Source organism: Callorhinus ursinus, unplaced genomic scaffold, assembly GCF_003265705.2.
Source record: "Callorhinus ursinus isolate GAN/ISIS: 27379988/994484 unplaced genomic scaffold, GSC_fseal_2.0 scaffold98, whole genome shotgun sequence".
Classification (NCBI taxonomy): domain Eukaryota; kingdom Metazoa; phylum Chordata; class Mammalia; order Carnivora; family Otariidae; genus Callorhinus; species Callorhinus ursinus.
The window spans coordinates 1,268,621-1,284,079 of NW_027397160.1; the positions used below are offsets into that span (position 1 = coordinate 1,268,621).

Consider the following 15,459-nt stretch of genomic DNA (forward strand, 5'->3'; position numbering starts at 1 on the left):
TCATGGTCCCAGGGTCCTGGGATCAAGCCCCACGTCGGGCTCCCTGCTCAGCGGAAAGCCTGCTTCTCCCTCCCGTACTCGTCCTGCTGTGCTCCCTCTCTCACTGTGCCTCTGTCAAATAAATAAAATCTTTTTAAAAATATATGAAGTCTTGATCATATATTGGAAAATCTGGCTCTTGGTCTGCTCCCAATCTGCTCATGTTGTTTTTATTGGAAGGAAGTGTCATCCATGGGTGCCCAGGTATCAAGAGTGTGGACCCCAGGCTGCCTGGGTGGCTCAGTCAGTTAGGCATCTGCCTTCGGCTCAGGTCATGATCTTGGGGTGCTGGGATCGAGTCCCGCATCAGGCTACCTGCTCAGTGAGGAATCTGCTTCTCCCTCTCCCTCTGCCCGCCCCCACCCCTCTTGTGCTCCTGTGCTCTCTCCCAAATTAATAAATAAATAAAATCTTTTAAAAAAGAAAAAAAGAGTGTGGACCCCAAGCCGTGCCACCTGGCTGCTAGCTGAGCCCCCTGGACAAGCTACCTACGCTGGGTCAGTGTCCTCCTGTGTGAGGTGGGAACTGTAACAGTACCCATGCCTGAGGGTGGCGTGGGCCTTACAGGAGAAGGCATAGCTGTCATCTGGTAACCACAGGAGACATTTCCTCATCACTTCGTCCATCCTTTTCAAAGACTTTTTGGTGCGTGTTTTGCACTCCCTTCTGGGATTTATTCGGTGGTAAGATGACTCCTGCCTCCAGCCACATCGTAAGCCCCCGGCCCCCAGCCCCTTCACTGCTCCGAAGGGCCATTGTCTTGCCTCCTCAGTTGTGGGTCATCTTGCGGGTTGCTGCCGCTCCGCCACTAAACCACAGATGCCCTATTGCTCTGATTTTGTTCTATCATGTGCCCTTAATAGCTCAAGTCCCCCCAGCACCCCTTCTCTCTGGTTTTTCTCAGCTACTCTTACTTATTCTTCCTTAGATTCATTCTGTCCACATGTACAAGCAAAAAGGCAAAAATATTCCTTGGAGATTCTAATCAAAATTACATTCAATTATCGATTCCATTAGAAATAACGAATATTCTTAAGTATTGTGTTTCTCAACCAGAAACAAGGTTCGTGTCTCCAAAGTGTTCCTTAGGAAATGTTTGAGATTTTTTTTAATAAGTCCTGCATTTTCTTAGATTCTTAAGTTTACTCCTTAACTTTATGTCGTTTTTGTTGCTAGGGTAAATAGTATTTTTCCATTAAACTTCCTAATTCGTTGTTGCCGATAGAAGAAAATCTATAGCTTTTTCTATATATTTTTCTTATAATTGTCTCACTGAATCCCCTTCCTTCCCCTAAACTTTGTATAGTTGATTTAATTGGGTTTTCGATTTCCCATTTAGTGAGGACAGTTTCCACCTCTTCCCTTTCCAGGATTTATGCTTTGTTTCTTTTTAGAGTCCTATTGCATTGGCTTTCAACACAACTCTGAGTAACGAGTGAGAGCAGTACTCTTTGTCTGATGTGTCTCTTGTGCTCTCGCAGACATTCTTTCAGGGCAGGAGTTTTTAATGCGGGGTCAGGTCCATGGTGGATTCCGTGAGTTCAGGAAGGGTGTGATTTCAGTATATAGGTATGTGTGCATTTGTATCAAGTGGAATGGTCCAGATTCTGGAAGGAAGAACACCTATATCAGTTTTTGTATAAAATATGATCTTGGTTGTCAGTTTGGAACTTATATGCTTTATAACATTAATTCAACTCCTAAATTTCTTATCAAGTTTTGCCTTTTTTTTTTTCCAATCAGCAGTGAATGTTTCAGGCACCATTAAAGCAATTACATCATTTTCTTTTTATATTAATGTGCCTTACGTTAATGTACTTTGTAGTGTTGCATCATCATTGTATTTCTAAACTGACTTTGTCCAGTTCTGGTGCAGTTGTCCTTGATATGCTGCTGGATTTTATTTTCTAACATCTGTTAGGGTTTTTGCAACTGTATTCCAAAGTGGGATTTGTCCACAGAGTTTCTTTTAGGGATTTCTTTTATCAAGTTTTGGTCTTGGGTTTTCCAAGTTTAAAAATGAATTGAAAAGCTTATCTTTTTATGTTTTGGAACAGGCTAAATAGTAGAGAAGTATTTGTCCTTGAAGATGCAAAAGAACTCTACCAAATCCATGTGGGCGGAGCCCTGGGGCACATCCCCTGCCAGCGTTTCCAGTCCTTCCTGGGCAGAGTCCAGTCAGGTCCCCACCTCATCTCAAGACTTTCCCAGAACCTGGTCTTTCATGTTCATTAGCTTAGAGCTGCACTTGGTATGCTCTTAAAAACCTTCTTCACTCATCATTATATGATTTTACTCATTCCTAAATTTGTGTATTACTATATTTGTGCTTCATCATTTTCATTTCTGATTAAATTTTTCTACCTTATTGGCTTTTTCAAAGAACCAGCTCTTAGATATATATATATATTTATAATTCTCTTGTTTTTTTTTAATCAGTTGGTTTATTTCTTACTATTTTTTTTCCTTTGTTTTCCTGAGATTCATGTTGTTAATTTATTTTTGTCCCTAGCTTCTTCAACTATGTGCCTAATTTGTTATACTAATTCCCTATCTTACAACATAAAGCGTCTAAGGCTACATATTGTCCTCTAATTATAGCTTTGGCCTTCTCATATTTGTTTATATGTATAACATTGTCACTGTCCCTAATTCCTATGTAGTTTTAGCAAGAGAGAGTTTTTTAAATTTCCAGGTGTTTTGATTTTTTTTTTTTGTCTTACTAGTGACTGCTTTTGTATTGTGGTTCAGAAAATTTCATGTACAATTTCTGATTTTTTAAAAGATTAATTAAGGCTGCTTTTGTGGTTACTCTAGGATTGAATTTTGTAAAATTTTTAAAAGAACATGCATTCCCTACTTGTAGGTTTCAAAGATAGGTATAGATGATAGCTAGGCAGGTATGTGTGTGTGTTCCATGCACATTATCCAAATCCAAATGTTTGGAAAATACGTATTCCCTACTCGCTACTATCAAAGTTTTATAAAAGAGGACATTCACATCCTCTTTTTTGTTGTTTATGTGATCTGTCAAGAACTTTCAAAGGTGAATTAAAGTCTTCTATTATGACTGCAGTTTGTCAGCTTTTTCTTTGATTTTTCACCCCTTTTGCTTTATATAATTTTGTTATGAAATCCGATACATATGTACTCAAAACTAGACTCAGATGCAGCCTTTATCTTGTCCTTGGCACCATTCCTCGCCCTTCTGCCTCGCCTTCGAAGGGCCCCCACGCCGTCCCACCGCTGTCCTCTCTGTCCCACCCTGCCCTGCTTTCCTCTGCACTGTGACAGCCTCCGGTGTGACTCACGAACCTCATCCAGATGGGTCTCGTTTTTTGATCCAGTTTAGGAATATTTATCTTTTTTTTTTCTTCCTTTTTTTATTGCAGTATAGTTGATGTCTTTTAATTTCAGGTGTACGGCATAGTGATTTGACAGTTCTGTACATTCAGCTCTGCTCACCACCGTGAGTGTCATCACCATGCGTCCCCACACAACACTAGTACACCACGACTGAGTGGGTGCCCCGTGCTCTCCTTGTCATCCCCACGACTCATTTATCACTGGAAATGTGCAGATGTTCATCCCCTTTGTCTACTTCACCCATCCCCCACCACTTTCCCTCTGGCAGCCACCAGTTTGTTCTCTGTATTCATGAGTCTATTTTCGTTTTTGTTTATTTGTTCATTTGTTTTGTTTTTTAGATTCCACAGACAAGTGAAACCATATGGTATTTGTCTTTGTCTGACTTATGTCTTTAGCATAGTATTCTCTAGGTTCATGTTGTTGCAAATAGCAAGATCTCATTCTTTTTCTATGACTGAGTCGTATACCATTGTGTGTATATGTGTGTGTGTTGTGTATCCACACACACACACACACATATACATGTATATATGCCACATCTTCTTTACCCGTTTTTTAATCTTAATTCCAATGTAGTTACCATAGTGTTATATTAGTTTCAGGTGTGCAATATAATGACTCAACACTTCCTCACATCACCTGGTGCTCATCACAAGTTCACCCCTGACTCCCCATCCCCTACTTTACCCTTCTCCCCACCCACCTCCCCTCTGGTAACCATCGGTGTCTTCTCTATATTAAGAGTCTGTTTGGGGGGGTTCTCTCTTTTTCCCCTTTGTTTGTTTCATTTCTTAAATTCCACATTTGAGTGAGATCATATGGTATTTATCTTTCTCTGACTGACTTATTTCACTTACAATAATACCCTCTAGTTCCATCCACATCGTTTAAATGGCAAGATTTTATCCTTTCTATGACTGAGTAATGTTCTATTGTATATATGAACCAATCTTCTTTATTCACTCATCAGTAGATGGACACTTAGGCTGTTTCCATAGTTTGGCTATTGTGATAATGCTGCTATAAACATCAGGGTGCATGGGAACATTTGTCTTCAGCAGAAGAATTTAAAGCATTCACATATATTGTCATAGCTGATCCAAGTGATATTAATTGCGCTTTCTGGTTCCTTTTTTCTTCATTTTTTATATTTTACTGTATTCCTCAAGTTTCTTTGCTATCTTACTTACTTTTATTCCTTTGTTGTCTGCAGAATTTTTTTTAAGAATGGTATGTAGGTGAGCCCTTTTACATCTGAGACTTTTATCCTTTACATGAAATCTAAGTTGACTAGGCAGACATCCTTGGGTCATTTTATTTTGCCCTCAAAATTCTCCAGTTACTGTCTCATTGTTTTTCTGTATAAAATATTGTGGAGAGAAATTTTGATGCCTGAATTAATTATCTATTGCTATGTATAAGTTACCTCAGAACTTAGTAATTTAAAACCATAAGCGTTTACTATGTCTTAATTGATTCGGGTCAGGAATGACTTGCCTAGGTGGCTCTAGCTCAGGGTCCCTAATGAGGTGCAGCCAGAGTCGGGGGGATTGGCCAGGGCTCTGCTCAGCTGGTGTCTTGACTGAGCTGAGATAGCTCACTCACCTGGCTGTTGGCTAGAGGCCTCGATCCCTCCCTCTTGGGCTTCTGGAGGGCTGCATGAGTGCTTTCATGTGACAGCCGTGGGCTTCCTCCCAGTGAGGACCCCAAGAGAGGGCCAGGCAGCAGCCATGATGTCTTCTGTGAGCTTATCTCAGGAGGCACACACCGTCATCTGTGTGCTGAGCTGTTGGTCATACAGGCAGGCCAGTGACAGCTGAGTGTGTGAGGATTTTGTGAGAGGGTGGCAGCAGGAAGCAGGAGGAATTGGGCCCACCTCGGGGGTTGCCCACCATGACACCAAAATCATTCTTCCCTTTAGGTGTTGTTTATATATATATATATATATATATTGTTGCTGCTCTTGTGTTTTTCTCCTGTGTAAATTATTTTTAGAATTCTTCATTTCCTTCGAGAGTGGCATTTTCCAGCAGTACACTTTAGTATGGGGGCCTCTTTGAATTGATTGTGTGTGTGAGGGTGTGTGTGATGTGTGTGACTGGTGTGTGTGCACACGCACGGGGAATGGTGCCAACGTGGGTGCAGAGTCCCTGGCCCTTCGGCAGCCCCCTCCCTCCCACAGCAGAGGGGACTCGCGGCTCCCCCACTGCGGGGCAGCAGGAGGAGGGCCGGGGGAGGGCAAAGCTGCACCCACATCCCAGTGCTCAGCCCTGACCAGCCCCCCGCCCCGCCCTGCCGAGCTCCCATAGTCCCCACGTTGGCTGGCATGCGGGGTTGATGGCTCTGGACCTCTTTTCTCTGACCATTGCCACCCACATCCTCTTGGCTCCCAGGTTCTTTGGGGCCCCTGGTTTGCCCCTCGCCATCTTCTCTGCTCCATCCCAGCTCTCCCTGAATGAACCTTCCCTGACTCAGGCACTCCCCTTCCTCTGGCCAGTCCCCTCAGTCTGGACACTTCCATCGCCTCCTGCGGGAAGCCTGCCTGGATTCCCTGGCACACCCACTGGGCTTTGCTTTGCCTGGGCAACGGTCACGACCTTGCTGGGTCACAGCCCCTACCTGCAGGGTCATGGCCTCTTGGCCTGACCATGACCTAGGCTGGGGAGGCAGGGCCATGTCCTGTTCACCCCTAACGATGCCAGGACCAGCTCCTCTCACCTTAAACTCAAGTGATACGAACCTTAAATCTGCCCCCCAAAGTCCATCCACCTCCTCTCAAAAATGCATTGAGGGGCATCACCAGGAAAATGGCACCAAAGTGCCCCCATTCCTTTGCTTTCCCCCAAAGCTCTCCAGACACCACCTCCCCCCCCAGTCCCCTGAGGGCCCAGCCTACCTGCATGCCCCACTTGCAGGCCGTGCGTCCCTATATTCCATTCCTCTGCTCTGGGGACTCCAGGAAGCCGTGAGGCCTTTGTGTGAACAAAGAGTTGCACCAGGACAAGCCCCTTCTTGTCCCTCCTCGTCCCCAGTGCCTGCCCAGCCCCTGTCCCCATGCCCCAGGTCCTCTCCCCCCATCTGGTTGCCAGGCAGGCAGCCAGAAGCAGGGAACCCTCCATTCTCACAGAGATGTGTCAGGGCACGGCGACCCCCTCTGGGGAAGGACCCCCCCCATCCGAGCAGGACCCTGGCACTCGCTGCCTACCAGCCCCTGAGGCCTGTCTGCATCCCAGCCCCCATACTGCATCCCCAGGTCCTTCCCCCAGTCTGTCAGCATGGGGTCACGTGGATGGCTGACATCCAGTGCCAAGGCCCACCCCACCCCAGCCTGGGCCTTTCTTCCCCCGCCCCCGGCACCCGTCCCCAGTCACCACCTACTGAGCCCCCCACGCAGGGCTCTGTTGCCACCAGCACCCACCACTGGCGTTTCAGTTTCCGAGAATGCACCTGTCTGCTCAGCACACTCAGCCCCCACAGGGCAGGGACGGGCCACGAACATCTGAAACTCACCCAGAACCAAGCCCAAAGCTTGCGGTCTGTGCGTCCACTGAGTATTCCTGGGCCCCACTTGGGGCGAGGGAAGAGGGTGTCTCCCTGGCTGCCCCTACCATCTGGGGAGGGGGCTCTGGGGTCCCGGAGGGGCACTGGGTGCTGTCTGCAGTGGCTGTTTCTCCCTGTTGCAGGACGTCAGGGTGCGTGGGTGCTGCCAAGATGCTCCGAGGCCCCTGCTCCGCCCTCGTGCTCTGGGGGCTCCTGGGGGCCCTCCGTGCCCAGCAGCAGATCATCGCCCCCGGCGCCTCTGAGAGGAACAGCTGCCCAGGTAGGGGCCGTGGGGGCGGCGGCTCGGTGTGGGTAGGAAAGGGGCGTGGCAGGGCCACAGTGGGGGCAGAGCCCAGAATCGCCCACATGCACGAGGCCTGGCGACGGGCTCGCGCTGCAGGCCCTCCACACAGGCAGGCCCCTGATACGTCCCGTGCCCCCCAGAGAAGGCCGACTGCCCCATCAACGTGTACTTCGTGCTGGACACCTCGGAGAGCGTCACCATGCAGTCCCCCATCGACAGCCTGCTCTACCACATGAGACAGTTCGTGCGCCAGTTCATCAGCCAGCTGCAGGACGAGACCTACCTGGAGCAGGTAGCCCTGAGCTGGCGCTATGGCGGCCTGCACTTCTCCGACGTGGTGAAGGTGTTCAGCCCACCGGACAGCGACCGGGCCTCCTTCACCAAGAGCCTGGAGAACATCGTCTCCATCCGGAAGGGCACCTTCACCGACTGCGCGCTGGCCAACATGACCCAGGAGATCCGGCAGCTCAAGAGCAAGGGTGGGGTCCACTTCGCGGTGGTTATCACCGACGGCTACGTCACCGGCAGCCCGTGCGGGGGCATCAAGCTGCAGGCTGAGCGGGCCCGTGAGGAAGGCATCCGGATCTTCACCGTGGCCCCCGACCAGATCCCGAACGAGCAGGGTCTGCGGGACATGGCCAGCATGCCCCTTGAGCTCTACCGTAACAACTATGCCACCGTGCGTCCCGACTTGGAGATTGACCAAGACACCATCAACCGCATCATCAAGGTCATGGTGAGCCGCTCCCGGGGCCACGCCCGCCCACTGGGCACCAGGAGTGGAGGGTGGAGGCCAGAGCCCTGGAGCCCGCTCCCCCACTACGGCAGTGGGCAGTGTCCTGCTCTGGGCCTCAGTTTACCCCTCTGTGAGGGTAAGCCTGGGCATTCTCACCCAAATCTCCGGCTCCAGCTAAGTAGCATTTCTTGGTCTTTTCTGCAGAAACATGAAGCCTATGGAGAGGTGAGAGGCGTTTTCCGGTCCTGCCACCCTGGCCGGGGGCTGCTCGCTAGGCCTCTGAGGCGCTGACCCAGCAGAGATGATCACTGCACCAGCGCCCCCGCTGCTCCCCGGGGTCCAGGACAAACGGGAGGAGGCCAGGGAGCAAGACCCCTCTGCTCCATGTCAGGCCTGAGAGCCTACGTTTGGATGAAGGGCTCCCAGCCCAAACCAGGCTGTTTAAACCCAGGGGTCGGCATTAGGGTCACTCACCCAGCACACACCAAGTGGATGAGGGGCGAGGCTCGGGGTCACCCTCCAAGCTCCGGGCCAGGAGGACAGCACAGGTGGCACCCAGCTCGGGACTTCAGCTCAGGGCCCCTCGCATCCCCCGTCCCTGTGTATCCCCGGCCCCAGCTCTTCCCACTCAGCGAGGCTCCTACAAAGGCGGTGCCACACACGAGCATTTGTGGGGCCTGGCCGAGGGCTCTTCCATCCTTCTTACACTCGGCCATTGTGTAACCTTGGTTCTCCCAGACTCGGCCAGAGTGCCTGTGGGTTCGGGGGCCTCCTGGGCACCTCTCGAGTCTGCTCCTCCATCCAGCCCTGTGCTCCCGATGGCCTACCACCCAGGGGTCCTCGGCCCCCCACCTGGGGCTCTTTGCGCCCGCTTCCTCTACACCACTTGCTTCTTGTTTCAGTGCTACAAGGTGAGCTGTCTGGAGATCCCCGGGCCCCCCGGCCCCAAGGGCTACCGTGGACAGAAGGTAAGCCGCCCAGACCGCCCCCGGGGTCAGCTGCCAGGAAGCCCCAACCTCTCTTCAGCTCCAGACGTGGGGCCGCGTGCCCCTGGAATGACCTCAGCCCTCCTGATCCTGGACAAACTAAAATTCAGTTTTTATCTCCCTCTTAAATGGCATTTGGAGAAAAGCAGGGATGCTTTTTTATTATAGCTTTGCCCACTGCAGCGCTCTGGTAAAGCAAGGAAGCTCGATTAGCAGACACCTGTTCCAAGGAACCTGAAACAGGTGTCTGCTAATCCATTAGGAGCACCCACTTCTTACGCACTCGCTGCCGGGGTGTCCGACGACCAGTAGTTCTGGTCAGAGGCCGCACGCGAAGGCAGAGGAGGGAAGGGAAGATGAGCTACACGGCTTCCTGTTTCCCTTTCTAAATCTGGAAGGAGCCGTCTAGACCAGCAGGACTGTAGATGCCCGTCCACCGGGTCACCGGCCAGATGTTCCCGTGCGCCCCGTCCTCGGTGGCACTGCCACCCACCACGGCCCGGGCTGGAGGTGCCCACGGAGGCAGCTTCACTGCAGTGGCCCCCCGTGGGGTGAGGGGCGCCCACGGCGGCATCTGAGGGGACACAGAGGACATTCAGAAGCCCCTGCCCGCTTCCTACCTTAGTTTACCCCTTTCCCCATGATCTGCGTTTAGGGCGCCAAGGGCAACATGGGCGAGCCAGGAGAGCCCGGGCAGAAGGGACGACAGGTGAGTGCCCTCTGCACCCCTGGCCCGTTGGCCCCGGTTCCCCAGGACTGGGGTTCAGCCACGGCTCTTCGTTCTTCCACAGGGAGACCCAGGCATCGAAGGCCCCATTGGATTCCCAGGACCCAAGGCAAGTCGCTGCCCCCCGTGGCTGGGGGGGTACCGGGGACAAGCCAAGGGCTGCCTGGGCCAGGTGGGGCTGGCCACAGGGTCAGGGTGTCTCCAGCCTGCCCCCCCCCATGCGAGAAGCCAAGAGCCTCATTACCCTGAATGCTGTCCCTGAACCGCGCCCCCCGCCGAGTACTGGTCATGCCCCTCCCCGGAGGCTGGCCACCAGCCCTGCTGTCCCCTGAGCCGGTGGGCATCGCAGTAACGCCCCCTCCCTTCCTTCCAACCTCAGGGCGTTCCTGGTTTCAAGGGAGAGAAGGTGAGACCGTGACGTGGCCGCGGCTCCAACTCAGCACCAGCCCCCAGCTGCGTCCGTCAGCGAGTCCGTGGCCCTGATCGGGGCACAGGAGTCCCACAGGGGGGCAGCCCTCTCTCGGGTCCTTCTGGCCTCTTGCTCGGCCCGAGGCAGACCTGGGCCCTGAGGCAGTGGTGTCTGGGACGCCAAGCTAACTGGCCTCGCTTTCCTCCTGCGCAGGGTGAATTTGGAGCCGAGGGGCGGAAGGTAAGCGGGCTGTGCTGGCCGGCAGGCGGGGCACCCCACCTTCCTGCTGCTCCTCGGGTTGACGATTACACCTCTCCCTCCAGGGAGCCCCTGGCCTGGCCGGCAAGAACGGGACCGATGGACAGAAGGTAGAGTTCATTCGCCCGGGCTCCCTCCCCGGGCCGGGTGCATGTCAGCGTTTCTGACGTAGGAGTGAGCAGAGCCTCCCCGAGACCCTCGGGTCCCTACCTGGGGCCCCTGGGCCCCCCCTAGCCCCTGCCCACAGCCTGTGGCTGGACGGCCCCCACTGGCACCTAGCCAGAGTGGATGTGTGCTTCTGAGGTCCAGCTCGTGGGAACTCCCCAGCCTGGCCTGACTGGCGGGCCACCCGCATGCTGCTGCTGCATCCCAGGGACTCCCTGCCACCCACAGAGAGGCCACCATACCGTCCAGGCCCTGAAACACACAGCTGGGTGCCCACTGGGTGTGAAGCGGAGGGGACCGCCCTGCACATTCGCCCGTCATTGGCGCACCACCTTGACCCACCCTCTGCCCCCTCTTCTCCTCCAGGGCAAGCTGGGGCGCATCGGGCCTCCAGGCTGCAAGGGAGACCCTGGGAGTCGGGTAAGGCTAGCTGGTGCTCCTCCTGGGGTTCAACCCCAGCTCCAGGGGATGCAGGGTCGTGGTGGGGGTGGGCAGGGTGGCGGCCAGCCCCTCGAGCTGCAGTGAGGAAACTGGGAGTCACCTGGCGTGGACGTTTCTTTCAGCCTCTCCCTGCCCCTCTGACCCCCACCCAGGGTTCAGCCAGAGTTGTGGTCTCACGATGAGGAAATACTCTTGGGGGCTTCTGGGGCAGGTCAGGGACAGTGCTCCTGGGAGTCCTGACGGTGGGTTCTGGAAGCCCAGACCCAGGCGGAACCTCAGTCCAGACGAGGCTTCTGCTCATCTGGACTCCTGGGGAAAGCCCAGCACAGCCCTGTCACCCTGTCTTGCAGGGCCCCGATGGATACGCAGGGGAAGCCGGCAACCCTGGGGAGCAAGGTGACCAGGGCACCAAGGTAGGCAGCCCGGCCAAGGTGATGGGCCTTCGAGGGCAGCGCCAGGCCCCTGGGGGGGAGGGGGCGGTGCTGGGGGCAGCCCGGCCAAGAAGTCCGGCAGAGAGAGCCTGTCCCTGCAAACTGGCGCTTGGGGGTAGGAGGCCTGGGAGTGCCCTGCCTGAGGGGTCGTGGCGCTCATGCCCGGGGGTGTGGGGTGCCTTGCCCCAAAATGCCAGTGTGTGGCTGGCTAGCTCAGGACTGTGTGTCCAGTCAGGCGGCTCTGCAGTGCCAAGTGGCCCCAGCAACCAAGCCACTGTCCCCCTAGGCCTCGCAGGCCCCTTTGCCAAGCTCTCGGGCGCCCTGGCTGTTCTGCATCCACAGGCCTGGCTGCCCGGGCCTCTGGAGGAGCAGGAATGACCGCCCTTCCCAAGAAGGCAGCCCCCTCGGACGGGGCACCTATCTGACGGATTCACCTGTGCAGCCGCACGGGCCTGTTGCCAACGTCTCAGGGACGCGAGGCTGATTTCTCCAACCTTTCCAGGGAGATGCTGGTCGCCCAGGGCGCAGAGGACCCCCAGGAGACAGCGGGGCCAAAGGAAGCAAGGCAAGTGCCCCTGGCGGGTCCCTGCTTCCCGCCCCCCAGCCACACTCCAGCTGTGATCACTGACGCAGACGGGAGAAGGGCAGTAAGAGGCACGGGCACCCTTGCCAGGCCCTCCGGCCCTGCTGCTGGGCGACCTGAGGCAGACCTGCTCCCACCCAGCAGCGGCCGGGCTGGGGGCGAGGGCGCTCTGCAGGGCCCTCCCCTGTGGGGCCGACGTGGCTCTTCTCTGCAGGGTTACCAAGGCAACAATGGATCCCCAGGAAGTCCCGGTGAGAAAGGAGCCAAGGGTGGACCTGGGCCCCGAGGACCCAAAGGCGAGCCTGTGAGTTCATGCTCTGTCCCCCCCCGACCCCGCCCGTGCCTGGCGCCCAGAGCTCAGTGGCTGCTGGCCAGGGTGGGCTGTCCCCTCTGGGCCCGGCCTGCCTGTCTCGCCCCTCCTGCACACACCCTGCTCTGGGCACCACCGGGGAAGCATCCCAGGTAGGGCAGAACCCCTGCTGGCCGGGGCCGGGCTCGGCTGCACCCCTGCCTGGAAACTGCCTCCTGTCCCCCCCATGTCGCCTGTCCCCTTGTGCCTCACGGCAGGGCTGGCCCTCAAGGGGAAACATCCCGAGGCCCGGCCTGGCCCGGAAGTGGACCAAGTGACCATGCTGATAGCTGGTCCAGGCGGGGCCCCAGTCACATCAACTAAAACTCCTAGTTGACCTAATTGGTCTTACATGCTGACCAGGAGCCCCTCATCTCCTAAATCCTTGACTGCAACTAATCTTACGCGGCAGAGGACCAGGCCCCTGCCCCCAAGCCTGAGTGAGGAGAGCAGAGCAGGGGGTCCCCACGTGGCCCCACCATCAGGCCCCCCACCTACATACCTGTTCTCTGCAGGGGCGCAGGGGGGACCCAGGAGCCAAGGGCAGCCCGGGCAGCAGCGGCCCCAAGGGTGAGAAGGTGAGTGTCTGAGAGGGGGAGCCGTTGGCCGCGTCTGTTCCTGCACCGGGGTCTCACCGACGGGCCAACAGGGCCCTGGGACAAAGGACAACCAACAGCCCCCCCACCACGGTCCACCAGGGAAAACAAAAGTGGCCCCCAGGGGCGCCTGGGTGGCTGAGTGGGTGAAGCGTCTGCCTTCCGCTCAGGTCATGGTCCCGGGGTCCTGGGCTCGAGGCCCGGCTCAGCGGGGAGCCTGCTTCGCCCTCTGCCTGCCGCTTGCTTGTGCGCGCTCTTGCTCTCGCTCTCTCTCAAATAAATAAAAAAGTGACCCCCGGTACCGGCCGCTGGCGGGAGCAGAGGCACCCCCTGCAGGCTCTCAGAAAGCAGGAGGGGCAGACAGGCGATCCCCATCCACGCTCCCTGCGAGGGGCAGGGGCAGGGTAGGGCCAGCTTCGTGAGTGCCGTGCACTGCTCCGCCCGGCGGCTTCCCGCCGTAGACACACACACACCTGGAGCTGACTCAGGACGTCTTTGTGGCAAATCAGAGGACTGACAGTTCCCTGCAAGATGTGGGTCAAGGGCTTGAAGGAGGGGCTTCCCCTCCGAGAAATGGGTGGCAGTCCCTTCCCTGGTGCATGAGACTCAGTGGGCAGGGCTGAGTTCCAGTAGCACCCTCTCCAGGGAGTTAAGTGACCCGCCCCCACATGCCCGAGCCTGACTTGTCCTCTCTGCTCACAGGGAGACCCTGGCCCTGAGGGTCCCCGGGGTCTGGCTGGGGAGGTTGGCAACAAAGGAGCCAAGGTAAGTGAGGCCACTCGTCCTCCTGGGGCAGGCACCCAGCTCCCCGGTTGGGGGCGGGTAACTGGGGCCCCCCTGCCCCCCTGCCCAGCAGGGGCACCCCCCATTCCCGCCTAATCTTCAGTGATCGGCAGAGCGGTGTCCCTTCTTTCCAGGGAGACCGAGGCTTGCCTGGACCCAGAGGCCCTCAGGGGGCTCTGGGCGAACCCGGGAATAAGGTCAGTAGCAGGACACCTGGGAGGGCCCTGTGGCCCTGGGGCTCGGGCCCCTCGCTGCCCTTCAATCTCACCATCCGCCCCCATAGTGCTGCTTGGGTCTCCTGCCCTCAGGACATGGTCCCCATGACACGCTCGGGCAGCAGCATGGCAGGGCACCCCGTACCTCCCACGGTCGTCCCGCCCTGAGGGGTCCGGCCGTATCAGGCAGGTGGCAGCAAGGGGGAGGCAGGGTGCGGGGCCTGGGAGCCAGGATGGGGCACCTGGCAGAAGTGAACCCCGGCTACCCGGTCCCCACAGGGCAGCAGGGGAGAAGGGTAGTGTTGCCGGACGTGGTCAGTCCCTACCTGTACTGACTCCGTGTTCTCTCTGCCCTCAGGGATCTCGGGGAGACCCCGGTGACGCTGGTCCCCGTGGAGAGTCAGGACAGCCTGGTCCCAAGGTATGTCCCCTACCCTGCTGGGCAAGACTGGCCGCAGGGGGCCTGAGCCCCTTCTCAGCTCCCGAGCAAGGCTGCCAGGAGCATGCCCGGCCAGCCCCCTTGGCGTGGGGGACCTGCGGGGGCCGGGCAGCCCCTCCTGTGTCTCCCTCGGGGGGAGCACGTCCCAAGGCTGGCACTGCACGCACAGCCCCCAGACCAACAGCCCAGCCCCGTCCGCCCTCACCCTCAGCCCATGCCAGCTCAGCCTCTTCCCTTCCCACTGGACCCTCGCTGACCAGCCCCCCTTCCCACAGGGAGACCCTGGCAGGCCTGGATTTAGCTACCCGGGACCCCGAGGAACACCCGTAAGTCCTGGCAGGAGTCGGGGGGCCCTGGGAGGCCCTGAAGGTTCCCACCAGTTCCTGCGAGGTCCTCCCTCCTGGGGGTCGAGGCGAGGGCGAGTGGGCCTAGGGTCACTCGTCTGTGGCAGAGACCCCCAGGAATTGTCCCAGACACAGGGCAGGTGGTGTGGCCTTCACCCACGGCGCTCACGGTTGCACACAGATTGTATAAGTGAGGCCACCCTAAGGGGGCAGGAGGGGTCTTCCAAAAATCTCTGGGTCCCCCGGAGAGCCAGCTTCCTGCCCCAGGGACAGCCCTTCGGGTTCTGTGTTGAGTTACGGTGACCTGTGCTTGCTTCCCAGGGAGAGAAAGGCGAGGCTGGCCCACCCGGCCCTGAGGTATGTATGTAGAGAGGCCTCCTCCGCACCCACCGTGGGGCAGCCTGCATGCCCCTCAGCTCCCACTGGGCCCCAGCGAGCTTCCTGTGCTGGGCTCTGAGCCTGCTCGCCACTCTCCAGCCAAGAACCCCGCCTCTCCCGAAACGCTGCCCCGTAACCCACCCAACCGCCAGGCACAGGCTCTTCGGACAAGAGCACACCTGTACCCCTGGCAGGCCCCCTGGAGGTCTTGGCTGGGGGGGGCATGCCGAGCTCCCCAGCCCGGGCTGACATGTGTCCTGTGTCTCAGGGGGGCAGAGGTGACTTTGGTCCTAAAGGAGAGCCCGGGAGGAAAGGCGAGAAGGGCGAGCCTGTGAGTACTCGGCCGCGGGGGCGCATGGGGGGCGCA

The 15,459-nt window shown here is 56.7% G+C and overlaps 1 protein-coding gene across 2 annotated transcripts in view; it reads left to right on the top strand.

The window, feature by feature from the left end:
• The first annotated feature begins 7,109 nt into the window (after window positions 1-7,109).
• COL6A2 (collagen type VI alpha 2 chain) overlaps window positions 7,110-15,459 on the top strand; it is a 17,158-nt gene continuing 8,808 nt past the window's right edge. For both annotated transcript variants that reach the window (XM_025863552.2, XM_073888872.1), the window contains exons 1-20: window positions 7,110-7,228; window positions 7,393-7,988; window positions 8,193-8,213; window positions 8,891-8,956; window positions 9,630-9,683; window positions 9,766-9,810; window positions 10,081-10,107; window positions 10,324-10,350; window positions 10,434-10,478; window positions 10,900-10,953; window positions 11,325-11,387; window positions 11,908-11,970; window positions 12,203-12,292; window positions 12,853-12,915; window positions 13,636-13,698; window positions 13,851-13,913; window positions 14,290-14,352; window positions 14,646-14,696; window positions 15,036-15,071; window positions 15,361-15,423. In XM_025863552.2, coding sequence (XP_025719337.1) covers window positions 7,120-7,228; window positions 7,393-7,988; window positions 8,193-8,213; window positions 8,891-8,956; window positions 9,630-9,683; window positions 9,766-9,810; window positions 10,081-10,107; window positions 10,324-10,350; window positions 10,434-10,478; window positions 10,900-10,953; window positions 11,325-11,387; window positions 11,908-11,970; window positions 12,203-12,292; window positions 12,853-12,915; window positions 13,636-13,698; window positions 13,851-13,913; window positions 14,290-14,352; window positions 14,646-14,696; window positions 15,036-15,071; window positions 15,361-15,423 — 1,662 coding nt within the window. In that variant the 5' untranslated portion in view covers window positions 7,110-7,119. The remainder of the gene's footprint in view (window positions 7,229-7,392; window positions 7,989-8,192; window positions 8,214-8,890; window positions 8,957-9,629; window positions 9,684-9,765; window positions 9,811-10,080; window positions 10,108-10,323; window positions 10,351-10,433; window positions 10,479-10,899; window positions 10,954-11,324; window positions 11,388-11,907; window positions 11,971-12,202; window positions 12,293-12,852; window positions 12,916-13,635; window positions 13,699-13,850; window positions 13,914-14,289; window positions 14,353-14,645; window positions 14,697-15,035; window positions 15,072-15,360; window positions 15,424-15,459) is intronic.